The sequence below is a fragment of the Myxine glutinosa genome, chromosome 1 (genome assembly GCF_964187855.1).
Source record: "Myxine glutinosa chromosome 1, kmMyxGlut1.1, whole genome shotgun sequence".
Classification (NCBI taxonomy): domain Eukaryota; kingdom Metazoa; phylum Chordata; class Myxini; order Myxiniformes; family Myxinidae; genus Myxine; species Myxine glutinosa.
In genome coordinates, this window is record NC_136261.1 from 376,973,422 (window position 1) to 376,993,964 (window position 20,543).

General features: G+C 41.8%; 1 protein-coding gene across 1 annotated transcript in view; it reads left to right on the forward strand.

Moving 5' to 3' along the window:
* The window catches only part of LOC137419553 (uncharacterized), an 86,860-nt gene that overhangs the window by 40,703 nt on the left and 25,614 nt on the right, over window positions 1-20,543 (forward strand). Inside the window, exon 9 of the mRNA XM_068105569.2 lies at window positions 2,018-2,097. Coding sequence (XP_067961670.2) covers window positions 2,018-2,097 — 80 coding nt within the window. The remainder of the gene's footprint in view (window positions 1-2,017; window positions 2,098-20,543) is intronic.

The window sequence follows — 20,543 nt, forward strand, 5'->3', positions numbered from 1 at the left end:
ACAATTTGTTACCCTGCTCTATTGGCAAGCTTTCCTGGTTGTGGAATACAAGGCCACCATATATCAGAGCTGGCCTCCAAATCCAGCCACAACTGGACATGCTCAATCATTGATATTCTTCATACTAAAAGATGAATAAATATGTAGCGGCATCATTTTGCCTTTGATTTTATAACATATAAATATGCTTGAGTTCTGGCTTATAATGAGGCAACTATCAGACCAAATTCTTAATAAAATTCTGGTCTGAAATGCATTCAATCAGTGATGACTATATGTACCAGGACCATGGCCCTGCCTGGAATTGGAATGGCAGGCAGCCCTAGTTTCAGTAAATAGTGAGGTGGTAAAACAGCACTGCCATATTTCACATTGAGTCAACCATTAAATGTAATAGCAGCAAATTAAAGCTTCAACACTGGAGACCACAATTGAATGTTTAACACCCAAAGGAATGTGTGAATTTAGTGGACAATCGATGAGCGGGAGCTATCAGCATGACAGCAGAGAAAATAATAATCCAGATCAATTATTTTTGACAATCCTTTTTTATTTAAACCATCTAAAAGAGCTGTCTTTTACGTCACTATATACCATTAAAAGTATTTGAAATGCAAACATTATTATAAACCAGTAAAATATTGTTGCGGGTGTGCCATAAAGGCAAAGCCCCTATAGTTTGTTGCACGACAACATGTAGCCTGCAGTAGTTAAATATGTCTTATTAAATGTAAAGATTAGCCCTTTCCCATTGTGTAGTAATCTAGACCAATATGCGTTGAAGTTAAGCAGGATGTCAAACCTCCGTATGGTTAAGGGAAGTCATTACGATGAGCAGGAAGGCGTGGCCAAAAGCAAAGCCCACGTGACCAATGAGGAGGCGGGAACACGTCCCCAGCACGTGACCAACCTCAGCCAATGGAAGGCTGTGGAACATTTTGGAGGCGTGGGCGAATCTGGTAAAAGCCTATGCGGATCGTATTTCTTTCTCTTTGCTCTTGGATTTCGCAGCGCACAGGATGACATCTCTTAGTGCTCTTGGATTTTGCCTCGCCACGTGGACGACACCCCTCTTGGACTCTGCCTCGCCGACGATAGTGCTCTTGATTTCACCTCATGGACGACAATTCTCTTGCCTTTGTCCTTCACCAACACTTCTTTTTTGCTTGTTGCGTCGATGCCCGACACCCATCGCTTCTTTGCCGATCTCTTGCGCCATCCAGCTGACCTGCAAGCTTGTCCAACCTGCGCTGAAGTTCATCTACCTGCGCTGAAGTTCATCTACCTGTGCTGAGGTTCGTCCGTGCCAACTTCGATGCGGTGGTTTGTCCTTCGGACCTTACCTCATCCAGGCTGCACGTCCGGATCGGGTATTCAACTGCGAACTGTGCACACCAGACCACGTGGTCACCAGCGAGGCAATACCAGCACGTACATCGGTACGCCCTTAACCAGGGTGCCTTTTCCCCTGTGTGAGAGTGAATGTGAAGGCACCAAGTAGTGGTTTATTATTAGGTAAGAGTTGATAAGCTGTATATTTTGGGTATTCTCTGTGCCTTCTAAATAAAAGGCTGTACATTTGGTTACTTTCCAACCTGTTCGGTATGTCCTTTCTCCATTGACTGAGTATCATCCGAGACCGAATTTGGCTAGATTCAGGTTCATAAATCTCGTGAGGTAAAGCCGCTTTCCACAACGTGCAAATCCGCTCAGCACGCAATTGAATAAAGGCGTGCATTACACTCACTCCGATCGACGTCTTCGGTCACGTGTGCACGTTGACGCATGCACCTTGAAGGTATTCGTGATTTTCCGGTATTAACCAAGGGGAATCACGCAACAAAATTGTTGTCAAGGAGTGGGGATTTGAACCACCGCCACAATATTTTGCATTATATAAATTACTACAAGACTAGTCAAGAGTATGAATCATAATCTTAACTCTGATGCAAATAAAGGATTTTAAGCACAAATTTTAACCATAAAGCATTTCAAATGACAATTTCTGTCTTCGCAGTCATGCCGTTTATGAACATGATGATGAACAAACTGAGACAAAGATCACAGAAATGATGCTGAGCACCTTGAGAAGAAAGTGTGAGTAGTGGGATGGGAGAGAATGGAGTTGCTGGTGGGATAGGGGTGTGGGAGGGGGAAATAACACAGTCTATTTATTTTATTACAAGATGTAAGGCTCATAGTGGAGCTACCACATACATACAGTGCATTCAGAAAGTATTCAGACCCCTTCACTTTTTTCACATTTTGTTATGTTGCAGCCTTATGCTGAAATCGTTTAAATTCATTTTTTCCCTCATCAATCTACACTCAATACCCCATAATGACAAAGGGAAAACAGGATTTTAGATAGTTTGCAAATTTATTAAAAAGAAAAAACTGAAATATCACATTGACATAAGTATTCATACCCTTTGGTATGACACTTGAAATTTAGCTCAGGTGCCTCCCATTACTCTTGATCATCTTTGAGATGTTTCTACGCCTTGATTGGTGTCCACCTGTGGTAAATTCAATTGATTGGACATGATTTGAAAAGGCACACACCTGTCTATATAAGGTCTCACAGCTGACAATGCAAATCTGAGCAAAAACCAAGCCATGAGGTCGAAGGAACTGTCTGCAGAGCTCAGAGACAGGATTTTGTCGAGGCACAGATCTGGGGTAGCCTACAAAAAAATTTCTGCTGCATTGAAGGTTCCCAAGAGCACAGTGGCCTCCATCATTCTTAAATGGAAGAAGTTTGGAACAACCAGGACTCTTCCTCGAGCTGGCCGTCCGGCCAAACTGAGCATTCGGGGGAGAAGGGCCTTGGTAAGAGAGGTGACCAAGAACCTGATGGTCACTCTGGCTGAGCTCCAGAAATCCTGTGTGGAGATGGGAGAAACTTTCAGAAGGACAACCATCACTGCAACACTCCACCGATCTGGACTTTATGGCAGAGTGGCCAGACGGAACCTCTCCTCAGTGAAAGACACATGAAAGCCCACAGAATCTTGTTTGTCACAGTCAGAGAGTCCTTCAGGTGCTCTTTTGCAAACTCCAAGCGGGCTCTCATGTGTCTTTCACTGAGGAGAGTCTTCCATCTGGCAACTCTGCCATAAAGCCCAGATCGGTGGAGTGTTGCAGTGATGGTTGTCCTTCTGGAAGTTTCTCCCATCTGCACACAGGATATCTGGAGCTCAGCCAGAGTGACCATCAGGTTCTTGGTCACCTCTCTTACCAAGGCCCTCTCCCCCGATTGCTCAGTTGGGCCGGGCGGCCAGCTCTAGGAAGAGTCCTGGTTGTTCCAAACTTCTTCCATTTAAGAATTATGGAGGCCACTGTGCTCTTGGGAACCTTCGTTGCATCAGAATTTGTTTTGTAGGCTTCCCCAGATCTGTGCCTCGACACAATCCTGTTTCTGAGCTCTGCAGGCAGTTCCATTGACCTCAAAGCTTGGTTTTTGCTCTGATATGCATTGTCAGCTGTGAGACCTTATATAGACAGGTGTGTGCCTTTCCAAATCATGTCCAATCAATTGAATTTACCACACGTGGACTCCAATCAAGGTGTAGAAACATCTCAAAGATGATCAAGAGAAATGGGAGGCACCTGAGCTAAATTTCATGTCATAGCATAGGGTATGAATACTTATGTCAATGTGATATTTCAGTTTTTTCTTTTTAATAAATTTGCATAACTTTCTAAAATCCTGTTTTCTCTTTGTCATTATGGGGTATTGAGTGTGGATTGATGAGCGAAAAAATGAATTTAAACTATTTCAGCATAAGACTGCAACATAACAAATTGTGAAAAAAGTGAAGGGGTCTGAATACTTTCTGAATGCACTGTACATCTAAACACACATGGATATGCAGATGAGTACATGACACATAACACATAACTTTTTGACTGGACATACAGTGCCACTGAGCTTGATGGAAGTTTTGCTATATCCCAGGGCAGTTTGTGTACCGGCAACGCCACAGCAATGGTGCCACCTTTCTCACCACACTCAGCAGGGCATTTCCTGAGAAGGGATCTCCTCCTCCTCCTCATGGATGCAAACCTATGGGGATTATTCATTCTCCTAACCTTTTAAATGCTGAGCATCAAGTAAGGCAGCAGCCCGCACTATTTGTTTTAAGTGTTTGGTTATTACTTGGCCCAGGGTTTGAAACATTGATGTCCCAGAGTCGTTGCGGGTGCTCTTACCATTACACCGCTGAGTCTGGTAATTTACTTATCTCTTTAAAATACAGTACACACAATATAGCACTGCATATTTACTTATAGACATCTTAGGAAAACAAGACCGAAAGTCTAACAGCGGCATAGCTGGGCTCGTTTGATACTTTAGTTGAAGATGATAGTATGACCTGGGTAGAGACTCTATTTTTACATATAGATATATGTAGATATAGCATATTACATATAGCATATACATATTACATATAGCTTATCCCTGGAAGCCTGGTGTTGGCTTCGCGGTTCGGGTGCTGGCTTGGGATCCTGCGATTCTGGGTTTGAATCCCGGTCAATCGATGAATTAACGCCAGGGGGGTTGACTCAGCCGGTCATCCTTCCGAGGTCGGCAAATTGAGAAACAGTTCACTGGTAATTCCCTGTGTGTTGCAAGAGGTGACTAACAGGGTTGGCGGCAGGAAGGGCATCCGGCCATAAAACATTGCTTCAAAAAGGGGACCACTGTGCCCGAAAAAGACCAACCCCTGCTCTGCAGGGAAAAATGGCCTCTGAAGGTGGTTCTTCTATATAGCTTATCCCTGGTAATTATGTTTTCACGTATACCCTATGTTTGTTGTAATGTATATATTATTGAACTATAAAAGGTGCATTTCAAGTATTTGAGTCCATTTAAAGTTTTTTAGTCCATTAAAAAAATATTTTAAAGCAACATTTTCTTGGGAGCTATTAACCCTCCAAGTTTCACTCTCGATCTGCTCCTGAGTTTACATGATCTCACTATATACAACGTTGTGGGTTAGTCGGCATGCAGTATGTGCAGTTCCTCTCCTTATCTGGAATTCACTCTGGTTGGCAAAGATGCGCACATTGAGTGGGTCTTCGACTCTACTCGCTGCAACATACAGCTGTCCATGTGTAAAAACACATGACAGGTTCGACCGCTTCGACGACATGTTTGGCCTGTACAGCATATAAATTAAAACGTCAGTCGGTGGAGACAGCCGTCGTACGCCGTAATGACATCATCGACATAATGAGGTAGTGTGATGGACGGACACAAAACTGCTCCTACTTTAATATTGTTATGTTTGTGGGGTAGTGATATGTAGAGTCAGGTAGATTTGTATAGGTAGATGCTCCGATGATCGTGATAAGAACCATCACCATGTAATAAGTTTTGTTTAGCCAGATGTCGGATAAGTTGTATATTTGTCCCCATTATGAAGAATGGGGCATGCTAACTAGTATAGGGATTATGTTAATTCCCCTGTTCGTCAAACCTCCGTAATTTACATCCTTTACCTATTTTGGCACCGCACCATAGACACTAGCGCAGGAAGTGCCCATTAAAAGCACATTACAATAAACCCTAATAACAATAAAAACCAACAGGAGGCCAGTTTGGAACACTGCCGAAAGCACCGCAGCGGCTGCATCGCCACAAAGACAAGCATGCTGATAGCCACGCCCAGAAGGGCCGTGATTGGGCTGGAGGTTTTGATTTACAGGCGGATTGCGTCACGAAGGAGACTGCGTCACGAAGGCGGACTGCATGTTGATTGGAGGAGAAGCACCAATGAAGTCAGAGGTTGGCTGATAAAAGAACGTGCTGACTGACATCTTGAGAGTACAGCCCTTCTTCTGCCCCCTTGGATCAAACTTTGGTGAAGAGATGGTTGAGCGCTGACCATTCTCCCCGCTTGTCTGCACGTTCTGGACCTCGGTGCAAGCGGTTGTGTGCCGGCATCGTCACATTGTCACATCGTTCCCCTGTTCGTCTGGCGTCTGGGATCGAGAGCTGCAGTTGACGGGAGAGGCGGCGCATGGACGAGCGTTGCAGCATGGAAGGGCATATCGTGGCCTACCTGGCGATTCGGGCATGTTCCCACGCACGGACCACCGGGGCCATTCACAGAATGACGAGGCCCCATTAGCCGATTGAGCTAAGTGCACACACACCCCATAATTTTCCAGTTCATTTTCTTCCTGTGTCTGTGTTATAAGTCTGGTGTGGGGACGTTCCAATTAAGAAATTTAGTTTTACCATCACGTTTTTCTTTTTCCCGGCATCCATTTTAATAAACCCTTTCACTGTACATTTGTAGATCCATTTTCGTTTGAGTTATTTTTGCAGGTTGAAGACTGCCCGGCGGGATCGCTCAGGTAAGCGCTTCAGCTTTCTCCGCTCTCCTTTCTTTATCCGGCGCATATTGGTAAAATCCGCTATTTGAACTGAACGCCTGGGAGTTAAAGCTTGCGTTTGGCCTTCCGTGACTCTCCCGGTATTAACTAAGGGGAGTCACATGACAATATATAGAAGATTATATATATTTAACTTCCAGTAACTTTGCAGTCACGACAAAGGAATTATTGTTACAATATTAACGTTATGTTATCATTATTACGAAAATAATACTACTATGAAAAAACCGAGGTGAATTCCTTACTTCCGTGGTTATTAGTACCGTACACAGATTATCATCGATTCATGAACCATGCACCGCTTCAATCCATTAACTTTGCCTTTACGACATTGGGATTAAAGTGTTATGGTTATATTTACTATATTATTAATATGACCCGACTGCAAAGATGCAATGTGCCGGCGAAGCCAAAGCCTCTTGCCACTATTTTACCCATCACTATGGCATCAGTAGGTTAGGTAGTTGGTAGTAGGTAGGTGTAGTAGGTACTGTACCTAGTTCAAAATGACACCATTTGCATTCTGGATGAGATTAAAATTGATAAAATTTCCTTCTTGATTAATTCGGTGAATTCCGTCTCAACTTCGGATATTTCCGGCCGTGAAAAACTATCCCCTACGGCCGCGAGATTTCTAAAAAATAATTCTTCGTCAATTTTAGAATATTTGATGCTGTTTTCAGCCTCCAAAACGCGGTAATAAGCTTTTTTGAAATAATTTTTCAAATGCTCGAATCTCATTGGTTCTGGTGTTTGGTGAAGATTTTCGTTGAAGATAACCAGGGCCCGGGGAACGAGGTTGGTCTTAAAGTATTTTAATTACAAATTAGAGGTGCATAAGATTGTAAATCAAACAAAGACGGGTGAAACAAACTCCTATTGAACTTTTTCGCAATTTTTTATGCATACTTCCGCATTTGCAAGATGGCGGCGTCCATGGAGCGATTTGGTGCGTCAAAGCTTTGAAATTCTCAAAGGATCCAGCAAAATCTGGCTTTTCAACATAATACATACGCGTTCATTCACAACACTGGCTTTGCCGGCTATTATTACAAAAACGATACTACTGAAACTATACTGCTGTATTAAGAAACCTGGGCTTTATTTGTCTGAAGAGGCCTGAAGGTGAGGCATGAAGCATCGGGACTTCCACTTCCGGTTTTCCCGGGGAGGTCGTGTGTTTTTCCAAGCTCTCCACGCTACCAAAGTTAAGAATTTTTACCATTTGTATTTTTGTCAAAACTGTATTTTTATTGAACAGTGTGAGTGCCTACTTTGTGTTTCCAGGCAGATCTCGGTGTAAATTGCGCATAACTGTGTATAATCGTCTGTTGGTTCCTGCCACGTTTTTCAGGCCTGGTTTTCCAGGCCTTGTGTCTTTGTTGTCTCATCTCGGCAGTCGTTTGTGGTCCATTTACTTTCGTTCTCTCACTGTTTTTTTTCCTCCCATACTTCCCCGAATGTCTTACCCTCTGTTTCGTCTTAATACAAAAAAAATTAAAAAATAAAAAAATATCTAATTTCCTTCTCTTTCCCATGTTTGTTCGTTCTTCAACCACGTGTTTCACCCCACCAATTTTTTTCTCTCCTTCCTTCATAACTCAATCCTCTCCAGCCGACACCTTTCCAATTCCAGTTCTCACCATACTTCTTCAACGTTATCCTTCTTCCTCTAATCCACTTTCACCTAACCTTCAAAAAAACATATTAACGAAGAATTTAAAAAGTAGGCCTCTCCTCCCGCACTAACACATTTGCTTATACACCTCCCTGTTCCTTTGTTCTCTGCTCTCCTTTCTGTCAATCTCCTATCCTTCTGTTCCTGCTTCTGAACCTGTGCTGGAATCCTTAATCCCCCTTAGGAATCCTTCATGCCCTCATTTAGGGTAATTTCCCCAGATAGTTTTTATGGCTTAGTTTTAAAATGTTTCAACTTTCCCCTGAAGTGTTGTAATCTGTTGTATATTATAACACATTTTTCTTCTTCTTCTTTAAAAGGTTGTTTTCGAATTGCTCACTAAATCTGTTCATCTATATAATAATAGCGTAAGGACTGGACTTTGTTATCCCTTTTACGCCGCACCCAGTGACCCAATGCCCACGGCACTAATGGATTTACGATCTACAAACCGCGCTCTTTGTTTATCACATACAGCCATACTCGAAAAATCTGAATTAGCTGATGTTGGGGCCCAAAAGCATCCGATTAACTGCCGATACGACACCATCTTACGACGCCATCGTATTGGTGTCTGCTGGGCGAAGGCGAAGCAAGCCGTCCGCTGATTGGACAGGCGAAGGCAAAAGCAAGCCGTCCACTGAGTGGACAATCCAGAGCATGCATTTGTGCCGGTGTCGGCGATGGTTGTTCATATACGCAATCTTCATTCTCATCTTTCTTCCTAACTCTTACTCGGACAAGCAAATCCCCTATGCCATCCATAATGGTACACTCTATCCATACACCACATCCTCCCTTCCGTGGATGTTCCACGGGTTTCGGCTAGTTTCAAATAAAAATTAAATCTCTTACAGTTCTTCCTTCCTTCAATCCCTAAACTCACCTGTATTCCACCCCTCCTCCAGCGTTTTCAAATGGATCTCTGACTTGAAAATCACAAGAAACTCATTTTGGAATAAATGTTCGTTTTCCATTAATCGTCCAACACTTTCTAAAATCCAAACTCATCTTTCCCCTCCTAAATTCCCCTCCCCCCACACCCATCCCTTTCAAATCTCCCCCCTTGCCCCTCCACTCCTAAACTCCTCCCTCACCCCTCCCCTCCTAAACTCCCCCTCACCCCTCCCCTCCTAAACTTCCCCCTCACCCCTCCCCACCCAAACTCCCCCCTCACCCCTCCTCTCCTAAATTCCCCCCTCACCCCTCCATTCAAAAACTTCCCCCTCCACCTCCCCTTCAAATTTCCACACCTCCCCCCCCCCCCCCCTTCCTACACCTCCTCCCGCCAGGCCCTCTCCCTCCCACAGATCTCCCGATGTCCCTGCTCTCAAATGTTGTGCTTGTGTGCTTGTCCCTCTTTTGCCATCTTGTCTCCCGCTCCCCTTATTTCGTCTTATGTGTCCGTTTTTTTTTGTTGCCATTAATGTTAGCTCTTACACGAGCCTCGCTCTTGTACACAAAAAAACCCACAAAAAAACCTATACATACCATGTTGTTGGAAGAGTCGTAACGCCGATGCTTTCAATATTTGATGGTCATTCTAGCAATCGGTTTGTTTGTGTTTCACACAAACATGTTTGAGCATGGTTGGCAAAGATATGCTGTTAATAATTATGAATGAAAAACGTCAAGGTAGAGCTTGCAGATTGTGATACATGACAGGTTCAACGATATGTCCAGCCTGAACGGCATAGGAATGAAAATGGTGGTGTGTGGAGTCAGCTGCCGTACCACCATAATGACATCACATCACCCCTGTCATGTGACCAGATTCCCAGCTCTGATAGGTATACATTTGAGGGGACAGACATACATACATACATATGGACAGACCAACACTGTTCTAGACGGCTTTGCCATATGGGCTATGCCGTAAAATGTAAACAAGAATTCCACTCTTATTTTGCTTGATATATTGATAACAAACATAAATATTACACTGCCTTATCTTTCTAAATTTAAACAAGAATTACACTGCCAATTTACGTCATCTTGGTAAAAGTAATCACAAATTAAACGACCTATTTACCTTGTCTCTCTAAAATTTAACGAATCACATGACCTGTTTACTTTATTCCACTAAAATTAAATAAGCACACTGCCTATATACTTTATCTCTATGAAATTACACCATAATTTTACACTCCTATTTCACTTTATCCCTTCATAAAAACACAATAATTATATCACCTGTATACAATTTTGTCTCTTAAAAATTACACAATTACACTAATAATTAATAATTAATAATTAAGAATAATTTCTGGGCCCGGTGCTTTTCTTGTGTTCATAAATGATCTCTCCGACATACTGGAAAATCCTCTCTATCTCCTTGCTGATGACTCCACTCTCTGCCGCTCCATACCTCATCCCTCAGGTCGGCAGTCTGCAGCCTCCTCACTCTCTGCAGTCATGGACAAAATCACAGATGGTGATCACAGATGGTCAAACAAGTGGAACATGTCTTTAAATCCTGAGAAATCTCACACTCTTACTATGTCTCTCCGAAAAGACTGACTGGACAACCCTCCCATCTACTTTCTGAACAATCTTCTTCAAGAAGTTCTGTCACTCAAGATTTTTGGTCTCACTATCTGCCATGATCTTTCCTGGGAAAACCACATTTCCAAGCTGGCCTCCAAAGCCAGTCGCCGAATGGGCATCCTCCGTCGAGCGAAGTCCTTCCTTGTCACACCTGAACTCCTCAGCAAATACAATGCTTTCATCCTCAGCTCAATGGAATACTGTTCTCCCCTCTTAGTGCGGGAGCCCAGAAACATTTGTTTCACATCTCGAGTTCAAAAGGTTTGAGGCCTGGAATATATGCATCTATGATAGGAGACCCCAAAAAGGCAATTCTTAAGTTCTGCAATTCTGCACAGCAACCAGGGGGCGCCACCAAAGACCCCTAAATGTGACTCTTAATTCACAATTTGAGTACATCTTTCAAACTTGTCTTAAAATGTTCTCTATAGGAGTGGAAATCAGAATTCCCAATTCTTAAGTTTTCAATTTGTGTATTAGGTCGCTTAAGAACGACCTAATTAATGCTAATTAACGCTAATTAGCATTTTTAATTCACAATTTGAGTACATCCATGAAACATATGGCAATGTATTCCTTAGGTCATCCTAAATCAAGATCAGTCATTCTTAAGTATCCATTTCATGTATTAACCCACTTAAGAATGCACACTGACAAAAAGGAGAAACATAGATTGTATACAAACACAATGTTTTATTTTTTTATAAACTACACAAAAATGTACTTAGTATGCATGAATTATGCTTCAAAATCAGATCATAGTAAGTCATGTAGTAAATTGGCGTCCTGGTTCTACCGCCCATCAACAATTAAATCTCAAATCTCGGAACAAAAAACAATTTTTAATGTTAATTTTATAAAAATTAATACCTAATGTCTAACTTTTACTCTATTAGCGATATTGCTGTTTTATCTCTGACTATCGCTTATAAACTATTTAACATGTTTAAGCTAATTACCCTGAACTAAAAACAAATTTTAATGTATGTAAAAACTCAACTAACTATATCAACGAAAAATTATTGAATTTATCTCAAACATCAACATGATTGTATATATGTTGTTTTATCCAACATTCCTAACATTATTTTGCTTAAAATTTCAAAAACATTACAAATTCCCTGTCAGGATGCTTTGGATATGTACCGTACTGAATATAATCGTATGAACAGGTTTGGTCGATTGTAAACCTACACATCACCATCATCACCATCTCCTTCAACGTCCTCTTCATCAGAAGATGACTGCGCTAGGACCTCATCATCGTCAGCATCAGCTAATTCTTCATCATCTGGAACGAGCGACTCCGGAAGTTGGTCTCCCTCAAACCAGATGGGTTTATATTGATCTCCCACTAGTTCCCATCCGTCATCCTCTGATGGGTGTTGCTGGATGATTGGCTGGTCAGCATTGGCCCACATTCTTGAAACAAGCGATACACGCTTTATGTGGGCAGCAACCTCTCTTTCGCATGGAGGAATACTACTGGCATCAGCTCCCTTCAGCTTTTCAAGTGGGTTCTTTCCTCTTAACTTGGGCGTGTAAATTCTTTCAAAGGTCTTGAACCTGTAGGCGTTTAACGTTTCCTTCGACTTCTCTTTGGCTCCATACATTATAGCAGTGAATTTCAAGAGTGTGTCCTTGCATTTCTCGCTTGGCAGTCCATCTGTTGACAAAGCTTTGAAAGCTTGCTGTACATCGGGCATCTTTTCCAGCTTATTAAAGGGCTGAACCTTGCCCTTTCTTACAAATGCTGCGATGTAATCCGAGCCGGTAAAGGCATGGAAGGCAGGGAGGGAACTGCACAGTTGTGGTCCCAGTGACTTGGATATCGCTGTTAGGTCAATGAGCCTCCGATTACGCTTGGATGTAGTACCGACATCCATCCAGATGTGGCTGCTGAATTTCTCACAATGATAGAGCAGAATAACAGCTATGTCCGTGTCTGAGGCGCGTATTACTACATTTCCATTCGAGGTGTCTGCTGCCTTTGCATGCATGCAGATCTTGGTATCCGCTTCTTCATGGTTGTTACTGAGCATGTCTACGGTATCTCGCTTGACCTCTCCTTCGCTTACGTGGAAATGGAAGCACTGGCCTGACGGAACATCTAGGAAGACATCACAGGTCCCAAGTATATGAGCGTATGCTTGATCCTGCCATTCTCTTGCAAGAAAATCAGGAAGTTCCCGTTTGAATGACCTGGACGTTAGCGCTTTGCTGATATCGTTGGGCCTTCTTTGTGCTGGACCAGTAATAATGTAGGATCTGCTGTCCTCGGCTGTTGTCCCCCGTCTGGCTCTTTCTGCATCCTTCAGTGACGGTTGAGGGTAATCATCAAAGGCTACGTGTACCCGGACTTTGGACAATGACAATACTTGGTAGAGTATGCTCCTCGCTAGACCTCCATATGTGGGTGGTAAGTTTGGAGGTAGGGTGTGCAGAAGATATTGTCCATCTACTACGTATGCATTGATCTGTTGAGGTCCGTCTCCTTTGATCTCCTTGCTCTCCAGTAAGTTAAGCAACTTACTTTTATCTGTCTTGACCATGCTCTCATCAGGATTGCACATCGTGAGTGGTACTGGTGTAAGGGGATATTGGAATATATGCTGCAGGTCAACATCACGCTTTGATGCAAGGATTATTAGGCGGCCCATCAAATCACGAGTACACTTCAGAACTGCCACTTTCTTATCCGGTGTTCGTCTATTTCTGGCACATTCGTCTACGAATGTTTTGAGAGGAGCTTTCTTTATGGGTTGTTCAAACCTACTGTCATCGGCCTCACATGCTGTGATGAATGCCTGGTGTAATGTCCTTCCACTTGCTGGCACATTCAGTAAACTTTCGCGGACTGTTTCACTAGTTGCCCTTCCTGTATGGATGTTGTACAACATGGAATCTGCATCTGTTTCGTTCCCAAACGGATTGCAACTATCCTGGATTTGTTTCACCATGGTTTTCACATCTCTATCGTCACGTTTTATTCGTGCAGGTCTCAGTTCAGCAGTTGTGTCTTCTTTGACTATCAGCCCAGCCATTTCGTGGAGTAGACTAACGAATGAAGCTCTAGTGGATTTCGTAAGCATCCAGCGAAGTCGTGCCGCATAATTATTCGTTAAAGAAGTGAATCCAGTTCTTCTCGAAGCTGCATCCGCGTTAATCGTCTGTTCTAGAGTCAAGTCGACCGGGCATCTACTGAATGGATGTTCTGTTCGTCGTACAGTAAAGACGCCTGCTTCCAGTATTTGACGTAGGCCAGGATGGCTGTCTTCCATGTTCATCAAATCGAGTTGGAACTTTGTCAGCCACCGACTGTAATTTACATGGTTTGTAGCAAAGAACAGTCCAATGAGTCCGGTCAGTGAGTATGTATAGAGATCGATATCATTCGTTCGAATCGCCCGTTCGAGCTCGTGGTATTTATGAATGTAATCTATATACATTCTCCAAAACTGGGCGGTTGCACCATGGCCTCCAGATCTTGTCACTTGGGTATATGCTTCATACGCGGCTGTGCATGCTTTGAAGACGTCCGAGTCTAGAGCAGACTGAAGCTGCTCCCACGTGGTCAGTTGAATGCTGCTTATCAATGCTTCTGTTTCTTCTCTGTGTGGGTAAGAGTCTAAGAAGGATGAGAAGTGTAGCATCTCAAGAGCAAGGGCTAGTATGGGGTGCAATCTCTTGCACCTGTTGAAATGTTTCCCCGTCAAAAATCCGTTTAAGGATCCGGTTGCAAGTACCTCAGATTCAGTCAGCATTTCTGGTCCTCCAGAGTTGGACAGGAGTTTCCCAATAGCCTTGAAGAAAGCCATTTCGATGTGGAATGGGCCTAACATTATGAAAATGTTATCAAATTTCGGTTTCTCAGTCACTTGTATTTGAAGTGCCGGCTTGGCTGCGCCCAGATCATAACTGACTATTCCGTATTTCTGTCCCGTCTCATTAGCACACCTCTGCGTGATGAGGAGAGTCTCCTGCACGACCTCTAGGCTGGTGATAGGCTGGCGTAAGTTTGGCATATATAGAACCTCTTGTTTTGGAAGGTGGTCACTGCAAATGCTTGCATTAAACCCAACCCACATAATAGGCAATACATCATTGCCAATGGCATGGCTCATCATCCACACGAGGTCCAGGTGGCGAGCCTTGTTGCTAACATCTGGAAGGCTGTAGACTGCAGTGTTTTTGTAACTGAACTTCGTCATCTTTGGTATCTTCCTATATGGCTGGAGTGCAGTATCTGTACTCTCAAGGGTTCTCTTCCTTTTGCCTGTCTTTACTTGCCGAGCACTAGTTGAGGTTGAAACTGCCATGACAGCAGATGCTTCACGTTCTTCATCAGGTGCTGGCACATTTTGGTACAGAATACCCATGGTATCGTGCAGCGAATTGGCTCCAGACATGGTTTGAGTCATCTCATCGAAATTGTCGAAGGCTAATCCGACTGGTTTACCTACGACTGTTCCTTTTGGACAAGCAAGCTTCTGTTCTTGAATGGATTCAGCTGTGGCAGTTTCAACTTCTTCCAATGTGTTGTAGCTTAAACAGTGACCAAACCTGTTCAGGACTTGAACCATTTTTTTACTGCCAGTGACCGACTTAACACTCATACCAAGAGCTACATGTTTTGCAGGTTTTGCGCGACCCCGTTGTACAATGAACAAGGCATCCTGACTAGACGAATTTGTGCGGCGCTTTACTGACTCTGTATATCGCTCTGGTTTTAGCCCTCCGTACAAAATATTGAAAAAATCTACTACAAGTTTTGGGGGTGACGAGTCCCCGTTTCTTAAATCCTCCAATGTCGGACATTCAGGAAGGTCGACCTTTTCAACCTTGAGCAACTGGTTGCGCAAAAGCAATGCTGCTTTGGCGATTGTTCTCTCATCAGTAGATGTGTAATCATATACAACACGAATTGCATCATCTGCGGTTTCTGCATTATATAAGATGTTTCCAAGCCTTTTCCCAAGTGAACTCTGTATCTTTATGCGCGCTTTGAAGTGACTCATCAATGTCCTAGAGAGGCTGAAGGCGCTTCCCCTGGGCGTTTCTGCGGATGCCGAACAAATATCAAGATAACGTTCATATACAGAATTAAGAAGTTCAGGTCTGTTGTCTATTATTACAGATTGCTCAATGTATGCAAAAATGTCCAACATACTGGTCTCAGAAGGCGTTTTTGTTTCACGTGTGTCCTTTTGGGAAACTCGATTGGCTGACAACAAATACGCACTTTTACATGAATGATGGTAGTGGGCCTCCTTGGCAATTAAATCCGTATCAACTACTTTTGGAATAACCTTACTGTCATTTAATGTCTTTGCTGCATTTTGGATCGATACACCGGCTTCAATGGTTTCACATCTTCCCAACAGTTCGACGCTTCCACCTTTGAGTCGTTTTATCTTTTTCTCACAGAATAGACAAACAGGTGGCAAAATCCCGGCAGATGATGTAGAAGGTGCCGACTCCTTGGATGGACGTAAATGTGGGGCATTGCTACGGTGAACATCACTGGCGGCTTTAACAGGCGGCGTTTGGGATGAGATGGCGGTAAAGTTCTTGTAACAAGAAACATGGTAACCATCCATTTCAGCAGGAGACGTAGGCAATCTCTGAACTACACCACAATAGACAGAGTCCTGGAAATGTTGCTTTTGCCGTCTATTAGCTGCTGCTGTTTCTACTGCTTCCCATTGCGTATCCTTGAAAGGTAGAACGTCTGGACGAGCTTTCTTGTCTGCACTGCGTTGGATGTGAAGAATACACCTGCGTTCCAATGATGAAACAGTAGGCTGGACAGTAGGCTGGACAGTAGGCTGGACAGTAGGCATAGTATTGGTGGCCGATTCCATGGTTGCATGTTTCAAATCATTGTCTGAAAAATAAAATCACAGCGGGTGGTCAGTGAGCATGGCGAGTCAGTCAGTTTTGGTCAGTGAAATCCAAAAGAAGTTATTTCACATTTTGAGGCAATAAGTCATTATTTTCTACTCAGCTGTGGTTCGAACCTGAAATCGGTATGCATACAGAACTTTGGATACCCTCATCTGCCTGGACATTTCCTGCGCGCCACCTAGGCCTAGGGCTACATAATTCTGTATCGGCCCCGAATGCTTATTAGGCCTACAGCATAGTATTGTTTGTTGGGTTAGGGTTAGGGTTGGGTTAGGGTTAGGGTTAGGGTTGGGTTAGGGTTACCATGTTTCTTGTTACAAGAACTTTACCGCCATCTCATCCCAAACGCCACCTGTTAAAGCCGCCAGTGATGTGGAGGGGGAGTGGAGCCAGGGAGTGGAGGGGGGATAGCAGCCAGTGACAACCCAAATTCCGTTACAATACTGACTGCATTCTTAAGTGGGTTGATGCATGAAATGGACACATAAGAATTGCTGTTCTTGATTCACGATGATCTACTGAACAGTTTGGGACCAATTTGAAAGATGTACTCAAATTGTGAATTAACACTCACCTTGCCAGGGACGGGGTCAATGAGTACATTTTGCGTTCTTAAGTGGGTTAATACATGAAATGGATACTTAAGTATGACTGATCTTGATTTAGGATGACCTAAGGAATACATTGCCATATGTTTCATGGATGTACTCAAATTGTGAATTAAAAATGCTAATTAGCGTTAATTAGCATTAATTAGGTCGTTCTTAAGCGACCTAATACACAAATTGAAAACTTAAGAATTGGGAATTCTGATTTCCACTCCTATAGAGAACATTTTAAGACAAGTTTGAAAGATGTACTCAAATTGTGAATTAAGAGTCACATTTAGGGGTCTTTGGTGGCGCCCCCTGGTTGCTGTGCAGAATTGCAGAACTTAAGAATTGCCTTTTTGGGGTCTCCTATCATAGATGCATATATTCCAGGCCTCAAACCTTTTGTACTCGAGATGTGAAACAAATGTTTCTGGGCTCCCGCACTATCTGGGCCGGTGCTCCTGCCTCACACCTAGCTCGGCTTCACGCTGTTGAAACCAAAGCATTCAGAATCATTGGAATCTCCCGCAATGAAGCTTACTCCGAGGGCCTTTCACTCTCTCACCGCAGGCAGGTTGGTGGTCCTTCTGTCTTCCACCGAATCATCTCCGGCCTAGCTCCCCCAGCTCTGTCATGCTCTGTCCCCCAGCTCTGTCATGCTCTGTCCCCCAAATATTCCTGCAGGTCGCACAAGATCTGCCAGCCACCTTCCTATGGTGAAACTGCCAAAATCAGGACTCTCTCCTCACCTTCACTCTTTCATTCCCGTTTTCTCCTGCCTCTGGCACAAACTCCCCCGCTTCCTTCAATCCCACTCCTCTTTAAAACAGCTGTTCACCACCATCTCTTATCTTCCCCCACCGAAAACGTTGATCTTTTTGACCCCCGTTAATTCACCCCAGATCCACTTTTTTTTGAAATAACGACTTTTTTCCTGGAAATCTGAGCAGTGTCCATGTGTTTTATACCTCTCCCACCCCACCCCCCCCCCCCACATCCCATGCCTCCTCCCTCCAAGCGCTCTCCCTCCTACAGATCTCCCAATGTCCGTGTTCTCAAATGTTGTACTTGTGTGCTTTTTCTCTCTCCCCATCTTGTCTCCCACTCCCAAATGTTATTTGTGTCAGTTTTTCTTTTTGTGATTAATGTTAGATCTTACACGAGCCTCGATTTTGTATACAAAAAAAAAAAAAAAAATTTTTTTAAATTACTTTATCGCTGTATAATTATACACACAATAATTATATAGCCCAGATACTTTATCTCTAAAATAAAACAAGAATTACACTCCTCTTTCACTTTGTCTCTTCATAATAAACACAATAATTATAGAGTCGATTTACTTTATCTCCAAAATAAAACAAGAATTACACTCATATTTTACTTTATCTCTTCATAATAGACACAATAATTATATAGCCGATATGCTTTAGCTCTAAAATAAATCAAGTATTACACTAATATTTTACTTTATCTCTTCATAATAAACACAATAATTATATCACCGATATACTTTATCTCTAAAATAAAACAAGTATTACACTAATATTTTACTTTATCTCTTCATAAAAAACACAATAATTATATTGCCGATATACTTTATCTGTAAAATAAAACAAGAATTACACTCATATTTTACTTTATCTCTTCATAATAAACACAAGAATTATATTGCCGATATGCTTTATCTCTAAAATAAAACAAGTATTACACTAATATTTTACTTTATCTCTTCATAAAAAACACAATAATTATATTGCCGATATACTTTATCTGTAAAATAAAACAAGAATTACACTCATATTTTACTTTATCTCTTCATAATAAACACAAAAATTATATTGCCAATATGCTTTAGCTCTAAAATAAATCAAGTATTACACGAATATTTTACTTTATCTCTTCATAATAAACACAATAATTATATCACCGATATACTTTATCTCTAAAATAAAAAAAGTATTGCACTAATATTTTACTTTATCTCTTCATAAAAAACACAATAATTATATAGCCGATATACTTTATCTCTAAAATAAAACAAGAATTACACTCATATTTTACTTTATCTCTTCATAATAAACACAGGAATTATATTGCCGATATGCTTTATCTCTAAAATAAAACAAGAATTACACTCATATTTTACTTTATCTCTTCATAATAAACACAATAATTATATAGCCGATATACTTTATCTCTAAAATAAAACAAGAATTACACTCATATTTTACTTTATCTCTTCATAATAAACACAGGAATTATATTGCCGATATGCTTTATCTCTAAAATAAAACAAGATTGGAACTAATATTTTACTTGAACTCTTCATAATAAATACAAGAATTATATAGCCAATATGCTTTATCTCTAAAATAAAAAAAGATTGGAACTAATATTTTACTTTATCTCTTCAAAATAAACACAATAATTATATAGCCGATATACTTTATCTCGAAAATAAAACAAGAATTACACTCATATTTTACTTTATCTCTTCATAATAAACACAATAATTATATCACCAATATACTTTATCTCTAAAATATAACAAGAATTGCACTCCTATTTCACTTCATCTCTTCATAATAAACAAAAGAATTGTATCACCCATATACTTTATCACTAAAATAAAACAAGAATTACACTCCTATTTCACTTTACCTCTTCATAATAACCACAAGAATTGTATCACCCATATGTTTTATCACTAAAATAAAACAAGAATTACACTCCTATTTCACTTTGTCTCTTCATAATAAACACAAGAATTATATCGCCAATATACTTTATCTCTAAAATAAAACAAGAATTAAACTCATATTTTACTTTATCTCTTCATGATAAACACAAGAATTATATCACCGAATATACTGTTACGGAACCCAACGTCGGCCTCTGTTCCCCTTATCGAGGGGGGATGAATCCCCTCGTTTATGACTGACCGATGTGGTCCCTGACGTTGCCCAGCTACCTCCAGAAAGGTAGGTGCACAGCCCCGTTCGTACCGTGGACAGATGTTAATTGCCGAGCGGTTTTAGCAACCGCGGCACGAACTATTAATAAGGACTAGACCCGATCCTTGAACGTTGGCCAAATCGTGCCACAGGTTTTCAATGGGGAAAAGACAAAGACGACAGATGTGAAGAAGAGGAAGACAGAAGTAGGAAATACGAATATAATTTATTACTACTATTTACAATTCAAAGAAACCAAGGGAGAAGGAAGAATAAGAAAATAATTACAGAAAGAGGGACGGACCAGAAGGACACAGTGCAACGCTAGCTTACCTATGGCCATCTTACTTACAACCCCAGGACAGAACAAACAAAACAAACTCACGTACACAAGAGGATGGAATGGCAGGAATGGGTGGAGGGATGAGAAGGTTCAGGTCCGTGCAAACGGCA